At 38.3% G+C, this 12,657-nt stretch overlaps 1 protein-coding gene across 1 annotated transcript in view; it reads right to left on the bottom strand.

The window, feature by feature from the left end:
• LOC127986496 (nuclear protein AMMECR1-like) overlaps window positions 1-12,657 on the bottom strand; it is a 32,191-nt gene that overhangs the window by 7,735 nt on the left and 11,799 nt on the right. The window contains exons 3-5 of the mRNA XM_052588768.1: window positions 9,743-9,857; window positions 1,906-1,996; window positions 1,678-1,774 (exon numbers count right to left, since the gene is read on the bottom strand). Coding sequence (XP_052444728.1) covers window positions 1,678-1,774; window positions 1,906-1,996; window positions 9,743-9,857 — 303 coding nt within the window. The remainder of the gene's footprint in view (window positions 1-1,677; window positions 1,775-1,905; window positions 1,997-9,742; window positions 9,858-12,657) is intronic.

Genomic DNA, 12,657 nt, shown 5'->3' with positions numbered 1-12,657 from the left:
TCAGGGCAGGCTTGGACTGGGTTGCTTCACCAGAACAAGCTGGAATAAAGCTGACCCAAAGGAATCCCAAAGCATGATACAATAACTTATGGCAGAGGAGGAAGCTCAGCATGTCAAGGCTGTTCCCATGAAAAAACAGGGCAGCTGGACAAGATGGGAGGGCATATGAAAAAGGGCCCTGACATGGCAGAATATTTGGACCATGGAAGGACGCCGGATAAAGTTCTTGATGTGTTCAACCTACGACATCAAACCTCCATATTTGGGGGATGGCAGAGAGCCCCAGCGGTACATTATGTGGAAAGCAAGCTAACCTTGAAAATCAGCATGCCAGTCAAGTTTGACAGATGGGAAATTCCAGTGACTTCATGATAAGATCCTGTCTCAATTGGCAGATGGTGTGGAACAGGCAAGGAAGAAGATTAAACAACTTCCTGACAGGCACCATTTTATGTAGTTCGTCAGGACAGGAGAGAACACTGCAACAGGACAGAGGAGTAGAGGGGTCCTGGCCTCAGCAAATGATTGGGAGATGAGGGCAGATCTGAAGAAGCAGCTCAAATTTCCAGAGGAGATAGTAGACACTAGCCTCTGACCGGATATTGTCCTGTGGTCTAGAGGCACCAAGCTGGTGAGTAAACAGTACCCTGGGAAGAAAGGATAGAGGCGGCCCATGAGGGCAAGCTCAAGATATATCAAGGCCTTATCCCTCAGGAGCCAGCAAAATGGATGGAAGGCTTGGCATTTTACAACAGAGATCAGCTGCAGAGGTTTTCCTGGGAAGTCACTCTGAAGAACCATTGGGCAGGCAAGGTCACCAAACAGGCAGAAACAGCATCACATTGGATTTGGATACATCGGGAGGTACGGTGGCAGAGCCAACCTGTTGAAGGACAGAGTTAGGTGGTGGTCAGCAGGTGTAGATCCAGGACAATGGATCTGCTGTCAAGCCCTCCCAAGGTATCATGGGCTTAAATCAGTGAAACACCAAGGAAGGGGGGTGCCCATCTGATGACCGGCTGTAACCACCAACACTTGTACATTTGAGAGATGTAGCCAATCCTTGACCTGGTGCTTGAAAGGAGGAGAGAAGGTGAGGAAAAACGATGCCACTGGCTCACAGTTGGTGCAGGGCAGAGTACCTGTAAAGGGAAATGAAAGGACGTGACGCGTGGCCAAGTATGGTGGTCCCATGCTTGGAATTTGTGCTTTGCATTTAACCCATCCAAGTGCACACACAGCAGTGAGTAGTGAACAAACATACACACACACACACACAGACAGACACACACACACACACACACACAGTGAACGCACACCTGCAACCTTCGGATTACAAGTCCGGCTATCTATCCATTAGGTCATGAATGCCCCTAAAGGTGGGCCAGTTGCGAGGGTACCATCATATTTTGCATGTAAGTGTAATTTTATCCCAAAGTAAATTTGAAATTGCACAGACCAGATGAGAAAGAGCAATGCAAAGGTATCATAGTGTATTACTTCCATAAGAAGTAACTAACTAGGAAGTAACACAATATTGTAATGCATTCATTAAGAAAAAAATAAATAAAATCCCCAACATTGTCTAGTAGCACTGGACACAAGTACTAAAATAGTTATCTACATATAAATAGCCTGAGAATTAAAAAATAAGTTTAGAAAAGGCAATTGTCTCACCTGGTCAATTTAATAGTCTTCCTGAAGTCATTTGTGATGGGAGCTTTGTAACCTCCCTTTCGAAGTAAGGAATCTATAGTCTGAATGTGGTCCCATCCTATATAGACAGAAATTCAATTATGTTCCTTCATACTAATTGTTACGTTTGGGTCTGCATCTTATTTCTGGTGTTACAGTGTAGCTGAAGACATCACAGACAAAAATTAGGCAAGTGTATTTTATTCTTACCTTGCTCCTTCGCAACCTCTGGCAGGTAGGTGGCGGTGCGCTTTGATCCTTTTTCATTAAAAAATTCTATCCTAATGCCGTGAACACCCACCTAGAAAACAAAGACATTTTGAATAATCATATTTATTCCTTTCCATACCTGACCAACATGTAATTGACAAACTGTTATATTGGTGCTAATAATGACATTAAAATTGTGAGAATGGCTTGTTGAGAGAGGGAAGATTTAATGTTTACTGCGATAAGTTCCGCTCACGCTCTCTTTCAGAGGCACATGGAAGACACAGACATTGAAAAATGAAATATGAAACCAAATAAACAATTATAATGATCTAATATTTTTCTTCAAGCAAGCTTAGGTATTTTTATAGTGATTGTATTTACTGTGTTATGTAGAGATGCACCGATCGACCGGCCAGGGACCGGATTAGCAGATTTTCCAGTCTGTTTTGACATCACACCTATGCTCACATCCGCATGTAAACACATCGTTGAGATGGAAGTTCTTCACTGTGAGTGAAGAAGAAACAAAGTTCGCAATTTGTAATACGTGTAGGGCCAAAGTATACCATGGGGAACCAAAGGGCTCTATTAACGCCAAGTAGAATTTTTTTAAAGGGGCAAGTGAGAGAGAATTTTTCTTGCCCGACTGGACAAGAAACATTATGAAAAAGCCAATAACAATAACAACTAGGGAAGCACTGAAATTTGGTAACCAATAATTTTTGCGCGAATGATTCTGATTCTATTACATTCAGTATAAACGGAGAGTGACAATGGTATTTATGTTATGCCATGAGGCTCGCGCAGCCTGAGAGAGAGAGAGAGAGATTTGGGGAGAAATAAAACAAAAAAATTAGTGTAATAGTACACACAAAGTTATAGATGCATACTGCGGTAGAAAAAAAAATCTATTTATAATATTTGATTTACACAACCAAGATGTTTCCCCAAATATCAAAAAGATTGCAACGTGACACTGATTGTATACAATCCTAAGTCAATATTTTAAAAAAAGCTAAAATTAAGTGACATAATTTGTGACCAGTGACCAATATTGTCCATTTTTGCTTAATTTCGCTGAGGAAAGAAGCAAATTTTGCTATTTCATTTTCTGAATGAATCGAGTGAGTCATTGATTTATAAAGATTCTGAATGAATCAGCCATTTGAACAAATATGTTGAATGAATGACTAAATGACTGACTTACTAAAACAGTCGTTTGCAGCCATTTACTGGTGGTTTGATTTCATATACAGTGGTGGCCAAAATGATTAAATCACTAATATTTTTACCAGCTAAAACATGGTTGCTGTAGTGTGTCAGAAGGAAATATCGGTTTACATTTCCAAACATTCATTTTGCCATTAATTGTAATAATCCAGTGATATTTTTGTCTGAAAACAGCCAGTGCTCCACAGAGAGATCTGATCATCATCAGTCTGTCTGGAATGACATGAAAGAACAGAACAAACTGACACAGACTCAATCCAGAAGAACTGTGGCAATGTCTCAAAGACGCTTCAAGAAACCGTCCTGCAAAGCTAGAGTAATGTTTAAAGTTTTAGACACTTGTGTAAAAATGCTGTAAAATATGTCAAAAATAATGCTTTTTGGAGCATTGGCTGTCAGACTTCTTGAAAAATGGCTAAATGAATGTTTGGAAATGCTAACTGATATTTTCTACTGACACTACAGCAAAATATAGGAATAAATAACTGACTTTAAACAATTTTTAGCTGATGGATATACTAGTGCTCTAATCAATCTAGCCACCACTGTATAAAAGTATTGTATTTTTTCAACCTTATTTGTATTTTCTTTTTTAAATATAATTATAACATTGATCTTGTAAAATTATTAATGCATTTGCAATTTTGCAGTTTAAATGCATTTATGGTACCTCAGCTTATTCAAAGAGTCGGTGTAAATACATAGATGCAGCTTCTGCGTTTCCTGCAGTGGAAAGATGGGAGTTTTATTTTAAGCTGATTTAATCTGAATGGTAAGAACCGTTTCTTATTTTAACTGAATTAATTGAAACGATGTAAGATTTGGTGTGGAAGATAACATTTGATAAGGTTAGGGAGGAAAATGATAATTTATAAACAAAGTAGGAAATAACACCTGTTTTGTCATATACAACAGTTGTGCAATTGAGAGATCCTCTGTAATTTTGTCCAAATTGGGGGAATTGTAATATTTAATAATTAAATTTTGCATTGAAAAAGTAAAACAATTATATTTCATAGCAAAAATTGGTATCCCCAGGTCACACTTAAAAAAAAAATTATTAAAATCTGATTCGGCCGAGAAAATTGCAATCGGTGCATCTCTAGTATCGCAATGGTTAGCATACATAACATTTAGCATTGCATAAAAATCTCCCAAGCTGATCACAATGCAAGTCATTTCAAACACTCATTGCCTGTTTTTAGCAGAAAATGGTTTTAAATATATTAAACGTTGATAATCGCTAGTAATTGTATACGAAAAAAATGAGAAATGAGCAGCAGCACCAACCCTCTCCTTCGTAATCTTTCCTCGGGCCATGATCTCACCTTAAGCTCTACTCTGGACAGACTTTAAAAGCCCAGAGGAGGCACAATCAGGAACCAGGAATGAAAGCAGAATGATCCATTTGCATATAGATTGTGTTAAAAAAGACAGCTCTCACCTGGAAAATTTATTAGTCTTTAATAGTTATTTGTGATGGAAGCTTTGTACCCTTACTTTTGATGTATGGCAGAGGTACTCAATTAAAAGATCCAAGAGGTACGATCTTTATATGCAACTATGGGTTGTGTCCTGCTTCAGGCTTCACACTGGCATTCTGAAACCACAAGCTTTATGCTTTCTAACCTTATCTCCACTTTTTCTTTTCTTCTTGCAATTATTCTGCCTATTTTACATAGAAAACACAAGTAGTTTATATCAGTAGTCCCATATTCATAGGTGTGCCGACACAATCTGTTTACAGTGTCTACCATTGTAACAGATGTTTACATCTACCAGAGTCTTCATTCAGTATATACTAGGGCTGTCAAAATTGCTCAAAAATGACGTTCGAATATTCCCTCTAAAAAATACACGAATATTCGAACTATTCGAACATCTGGTTGCACATGTTGTCAATGATGCGCATTACGTCAAGAAGAACAAATTAGAACAAACGTCTGAATCGCCAAGAGAAATGTTCAAAATGTGCGGGCGCGAGGACTGCAATTGAGAACCGCTGGTTTAAATGAACAAACAAATTTTTGTGCAAGCAATTTAAGGTCGCGACTGTTGTCCCAAATATAGCAGGCTTCATTCAGTGATTGAAATAAATATTATTAATATTAATTGAAGTTTTACAGCATATAGAACTGACATTGAATGCTCCGAGCGAGCTGTACTGTGGTAAACATGGAACTTTTCTTTGACATGAAACGATAAATAATCAAACCTCTGATCCATTGCTTGACATAACTCCCCGAAGCCTGCCCCATCCGCGATACTGATCGGTCTCATGTCCTTACAATTGAACGAAATAGTTTTATCCGTTATGGCCTCTTGTCATGTTGCAGACAAAGAGCGGGCAATGCAAAGTAACGTTAAGTGTCAAGACGTGACGGTTTAGCTGGAGTTCCACACATTATGCCATGCTCATTTGGGTGCACATTTTTGAGATGTGACCTCATGTTGCTAGTGGTCGAATGCGTTATGCTAACTGTATCTTAAATAGCTTGCATACAACTTTATCTCGCGGGTCAACAATTCGCAAAGCAGACAACCACACCTCACGCATTTTTTTCCTCTCTTTTTTTTCGAATATAAATTTTCACCTTCGAAATTCATTTTTTTTAAACAATTCGAATACATATTCGAATTTAGAATATTCGTTGACAGTCCTAGTATATACGTCCAAATTATTATACATGCATACAGACACTAGTGTTTTTTTATAAACTGGCTGCAAAACCATTTGGTTCTGAAATTATAAATGCATCCATTTCCCACTAAGATTTAAGCACTGTTGAGCAGATTATTAAACCGCGCTGATTGGTCACTGTGTTTCACAAAAGAACACCTGTGATTGGCTTCAATGATCAATGCTTCAGAATCTGCTCATGTTATCTTAGCAGGAAATGGAGGTTTTTAAATTTTCAGTACCAAAATGGTACCGCAGTTGGTACCTTTGACAACACTAACAGACGTGTGTGTATGTATAATATTGTCCTAAAAATATAAACCTGCTGTCTTATTCCGATCGAAACTGGAATATTGGATTAATCTGGATATGAGAATCAGGTTAATGCTTTTACATGATGACAATCAGATCAATGAAAAGTTAAAATGATTCTACTGTGCAAGAATAAGCAGACAGGCATTTCAATTAAATTTTTCGTCTGTTTCATCACTTTAAATCCCTAACCCTAGGTATGAGCAATAGTGATGCTTGCAGTGACAAACCACTAGATAAGGGTTCCTAAAGCAGAGATACACTTCAGATTTACTGTGTGAACACAGTCTAGCTCTGAACTGGGTCACTGCTGACAAAAGGGATGAATACATATAGAATATCAGCAGAACTACATAATGTGAAGACCTGCTATCTGATCCAGGATCTGAACATGACTGGTTGGTTGTGTGAACAGACAGGAAAAGAACGCAGAATAGATGTGGCAAGAGGATTAGTGACTGCTATCTGAATGACACGCATCCTATCAAACTGTTTTAAGGAGGAAGACGCAGCGTAAGCCAGATTAGTTTTTACTAAACTCAAGTGTGACCCTAAGGTGGGACGGTCTATTATCTGGATGTGGCTGTTAAATGCCTGCAGGCCAAGTCTCAGTCAGCTAACAGGAAGGAAAAACACTGCAAACACTACCAAAAAAAAGACACACAATACACAATACATCATCGTCACTCCTCACCCAGGGCTCGTTTCTGTCTGTACTGTTGTAGGTCACCAAGGACAGTATGTGCCTATGTGTATGTTTGCACGGCCTGAATCATCAAGCTTTCACAGTATAAAGCCAGAATAAGTCTGTGAGCTTGTGCTTCATTTGAAAGAGTATGTTGTGAGTAGCTAATTCTGCACATGCCAGATTCGCTCTCTGATCACGCAATTTGCAAGCTGTCCTGCAGTGGCCAGACCATTTTTGACTTGTAGGCTGAGGCCTGTGCTTGTGTGCAGATCTTGATAGGGTCAGAATAAACTAAAACTGTCACTTCAGAGAGTCCCACCTCTGAAGTTGTTTCGAGCTCCAGACTGAGCTGCATTGCACTCTGTGCTGAACACCTGCTTTCCTGATTTGCTTATGTGGTTAAACATATGTTTATACATTTCCTTTCATTTCATTTCCTATTGGGGTTATGTTTAAGATCAATTAGCCTTCTCCCAAGTGTGACTAAAATCATGAAGCATCATGCTGTCGGATTATTAGAAAAATGTAAACAAAATGACACTGCTCAACAAAATTAAAGGAACACTTTGAAAACACATCAGATCTCACTGGGGAAAAACATCATGCTGTATATCTATACGGATAGGGACTGGTTAATGTGTTAGGAATGAAAGGATTCCGCATTGTTTGATGGAAATTAAAATGGTCAACCTACAAAGAGGCTGAATTCAAAGACACCCCGAAAATCAAAATGAAATAATTATGCAACAGGCTAGTCATTTCACTCAAAATGGTACTCAGTAGTTTGTATGGCCCCCACATGGTTAAATGCATGCCTGACTGACAACATCTCTACATTTACATTTATGCATTTAGCAGACACGTTTATCCAAAGCGACTTACAATGCATTCAGGCTACACAATTTTTTTTACCAGTATGTGTGCTCCCTGGGAATTGAACCCATGGCCTTTTGCAGTGCTAATGCAATGCTCTACCACTGAGCCACAGGAACGTCTCTATTGAGACAACAGATGGTGTCCTGGGTTATTTCCTCCCAGATCTCTTCCAGGGCAACACTAAACTCCTGGATAGTCAGAGGTGCAACATTAGGGACTGAAACAATGTCCCAGAGGTGTTTTATTGTACTTATGTCAGGTGAGCGTGGTGGCCATTCAATGCTATCAATTCCTTCATCCTCCAGGAACTGCCTGCATGCTCTCCCCACATGACGCGGGCATCTTCATGCACCAGGAGGAACCTAGGACCTACTGCACCAAATTGGGGTCATAAAATGGGTCCAAGGATTTCATCGCAATACCTAATGGCAGTCACGGCGCCATTGTCTAGCCTGTAGAGGTCTGTGTATCCCTTCATGTATATGCCTCTCCAGACCATCACTGACGTCGGGTGTGTTTCTGATTGTTTGGTCTGAGACATTCACACCAGTGGCCTGCTGGGGGTCATTTTGTAATGTCATTTTGTAATTGTTTTGGAACTCATCCTGTTCCTCCTTGCACAAATGAGCAGATACCGGTCCTGCTGATGGGTTAAGGATCTTCTACAGCCCTGTCCAGCTCTCTTAGAGTAACTGCCTGTCTCCTGGAATCTCCACAATGCTCTTGAGACACAGCAAACCTTCTAGCAATGGGACATATTGATGTATCATCCTGGAGTAGTTGGGCTGCCTGTGCAACCTTTGTAGGGTCCAGGTATCACCTCAAGCTACCAGTAATGACACTGACCCTAGCCAAATGCAAAACTAGAAAAAGAACCGTCAGAAAAGATGAGTAGGGAAAAATGTCAGTGGCCTCCTTCAGTAAAACCATTCCCATTTTGGGGGCAGTCTAATTGTTGCACATCTAGGGCACCTTTTGGTAATTTACTCTGATTAAAAAGTGTTCCTTTAATTTTTGTGAGCATTGTATGTTTTTTCATCACCAACAACCAAAGACTACCAGAGGGTTAAATGCATGTCCCCACTGTGCTTTGTTTTCCTAAATCCTTGCCTGTGCCCATCATTGCTGCTTGCAGTTATATTTTCATTTATGACTCATTAAATCAGCATAACATTTGTAAGTGTCACTTGTTCAACTAAGCAGCCTTTGTTTATTCAAATATTACTTTTTATTGATAAAAAAAAAAAAAAACACTATCAGTTATTGGTATAAGGCCTGAAACTCTTGGGCTGGGTGATATGGCAAAAAAGCAAATCATCTTCATTTATTTTCTTATCAGAACATTTGAAAGATCCTTGATTTCAATTTGTTTTTTTATTTGTTTTTTATTTTTTACAATTATCTAGTCAGCTTAATGCAATTACAATATTATTTAAATAGACTATTATTAAATGTTTTATATAAAAGTAACAGCAGTTTAAGCCCATTAGCATCATGCAAACATGAAATATCAGACATACAGTAGTAGTTATTTACGGTTTTGTTTTATCATTATTATTCCACTGTTCTGCTTTCCATTGTTTTTCCATGTAAAACTGTGCCTGGTGGAAGCGTTTGACCTCTCGTGCACCGTCATGAGTTTGGATCATTCTTTCCTCTTGACTGTTATCATTAACGTGTCTAATATTACTGTTTGGTAATAGTTCTATTCAAAAACACGATTCCTTGCTTTACAAAAAATTTAATCATGACAAAACATTAAATTCAAATGAATTGATAATATTGGGAAAAAAAATCACCCAGCCCTGTGAAATTCCATGTTAGGGTTAACACTAAATGTTTTTTCTAGTGGCCTGTTCAGATTAGTGGTTCAGACTTCTCATGTTTAAACTGACAAAGCCTAAAAACTCATGCAAATAATTCAGTGAACAGACACTTATTTGCCTCTTCAGGGAACAGTGATTTAGTGTTAAGTGGCTTTTATAACTAAAATGTGTACAGCAAAAACAAATGTGGATAACAGATGGTAACATCTTGTGCGCTCTTACCTCCCAGTCTAGATAATCACCAACATCCTCGAAGTTTGTGAGCAGAGACACTGAGCAGAAGAGGCGCGGCAGCTCGTCCCTCGTCATGGGGGGAAAGCGGCTGTCTTTAAGGGCACTGTGAAGACGACATGAAGGCACAAGGTTTGGGACACAGCCATACCATGGGTACAGTGTGAAACCATGATCAACATTCAATAAAAAACAAGGTATAAATCTAACAGCCTGATACAATAAAAAGGAAAATTGCAATGAGCAAGTATTCATGAGTATGGTAAGACTACAACCTAGTGAAGCTGACTAGTGAGTTGATCTAGATTCGCAGACACAAAAGACGAGGTGATGTGGTCTCAGAAAGAGAAACCCCATCACCAAAGAAAGATCAACAGTGAGAGAAGGAAGGAGGGTTTGTAAGTCAGGTAGCCTGCATGCATCTCCGAGTCGGCTGCCAAGCACGTTCTATAAATAGCCTGAATTAGCACTGACCGATAAACAATGTCATATCAAGATCAAGATTAAAAATGTGGATAATGATAGTAAGCTCTGGACATTTTTACTCAATAACTTTATGGATTAATCTAACATCCTATCTATCACACACGACCGAAGCCAGTCAGAGCTTGCAGGTAATAAGTTCACATGTTTTGTGTGTGTGTATTAATGGTGCAGTTCCCACTGACACACACACACACACACACACACACACATGACACTCAGTGATTTCAGTGTCTTAATATAAGAGGAGATGAACACATGCACTTCATCTCCTGAGCTGAAGTCATTTTACCAGCTTTACACCATTGCATTTAAGAAACAATACCTTCAAACACAATCAAATGTAAAGTAAAACTGAAAGACCATCACTACAATCAAGTTTTTGTTTATTATTATTATTATGAATGTATACGGTTCTGTTGTGCAGCATCTTATCTGACAAAATTAAAATGCAATGCTTTGTTGTAGACTGATTTACTTTTAAACGATTGATAATTCATTTCATTAGACACCATTAGTTATGTTTACCTTCATAAGTTCAAACCAACATATGGAAAGCATTGATAAATTGATAGGATAAATAACAATATTGTATGATACGGTAAAAAATTGTGACAGCATATTTTATAAATTTTTCTGGATTGACTTTTATAAAATTTCTATTTAAAAATAAAAATGAAATACTTGTGAGTCATCATTATTCATTTATTATTATTAATATTACTTCTATTTCTATTATACACATTACATTTATTATAATTATTCTTACTACATATATATTATTTATTAACATTTAAATTTACAACAATAACTATTGCGATATAAAATATTATCATAAATGATTCATATCGCAATACAAGATTCAGCTTTTTGGTTTCCAGATTTGATGTGATCTTTCATGTCTGTTGGTTGATTGTCAATCTTGGAATGGCCCTCCATAAATGACTGAAGGTTAATTCAGTAATAATGACAAGTCTGATTCAACACTTCGATTTTTCAAGATTAGTGACCGATTTTGGGTACAAAACGCATTTGTATATAACCACCCGCAGGGACCCAATGTGAGTTTTTTTTTTTTGTGGGTGCTCTGCCATTCTTTAAGCAACCATGGGATCAGTACCTATGGTAAGACAATGGGTAACGAAGGCAAATCCCCAAATACACAGTGAAGAGCTGTGACGAAACACACCTACTTTCAAATCAAATGCTCCGTACTCCATGAAGCTTTCCTGATGCTGACAGATCCCATGAGAACATTTCCCAGATGTCAACTGTTGCTCGTGTTTTGTATACCACTACTTCATTGCCCACGAGAAGCAATTAATCTGATTAAAGCTTCACTATTCCTCCATGTGTGCACAGAACATGAAATAAAGCCCTAAATGTAAAACGATCCCCAGCAGAGTTCTTCTGTATTTGGACACTGTTTGGTAAGCTCTTGGCACATTTAGGCAGATTCAGGAAACAGGCATGCAGGATATAAAAACAAAACATTCCCTTCATCAATGACTGACCAAAAATATTCAACAGGGCTTGGAGAAATATGGGAAAACAATTCTAAGAATTTGAAAACTGAACATTGCACTTGTTGGCCTCATTCGCAACTGTAATTTTCATGCATTTTTGTGATGGGATCCAATAAAACCACATTAAAGTCATCCTAAAAAGAAATATCTAAATACCATCTGGATGTTAATTCTAGGTGACGAAAACATGCATGAGCTTGTGCAGGACTTGTTATAGTTCTTAGTTCTTATTGGGGAATCAATGGCCTTATGGAATTTATTTAGTAAATTATTATTATATAAAGAATTTCAACATTTTATTTGCATGCACCAAAACGACATTGTATGGATTAAAAGGTTTATGGCAGCAGCACCCGTGATGCTTAATTCTAGCCACAACAACGCATTACTATACTCATTACTTTACTCATAGCCACCTCTGACACCAGACTGATTCACAGACTGAATGTGGAAGCCTGGAGGTTAACTACATTGATTTTGGTTACATAAGCTGGTTCAAAGTTAACCAGAGAATGGAGAAGTGGGAATCTGGCAGCGAAGCATCTGTCCTTGTGTCTCCGTTCCTGCTGAGGGAAGAATGTGGCTGTTCTAGAGATGGATGACTAGATTGGAAGCAAGGTCAAGCAACTGCTTGAGAAAGAGAAGTCTAAGATGTTCTTTACAGGCAATGCATGTATAAGTGTTAAAGTGCACAGGCAACTTCAAGAAGGGCTGACTTCTTCCTGAAAAGTGAAAACTAGTGGCAGTCCAGTACAGACTGCAATTTAGCTGAAATTACAAAAAGCAAAAAAAATAAAAAATGGCATTCTGGATGTGAGACTCAATAGTTTTAAATTGCTTTTACCATCAAAACATTGTCAAGATTAACATCTTGACTTAAAAACATTTGACTTTTTA

This window comes from Carassius gibelio, chromosome B21 (assembly GCF_023724105.1).
Source record: "Carassius gibelio isolate Cgi1373 ecotype wild population from Czech Republic chromosome B21, carGib1.2-hapl.c, whole genome shotgun sequence".
Lineage (NCBI taxonomy): Eukaryota > Metazoa > Chordata > Actinopteri > Cypriniformes > Cyprinidae > Carassius > Carassius gibelio.
The sequence above is the reverse complement of the archived record's forward strand: the minus strand, read 5'-3'. Positions and strand labels throughout refer to the sequence as shown.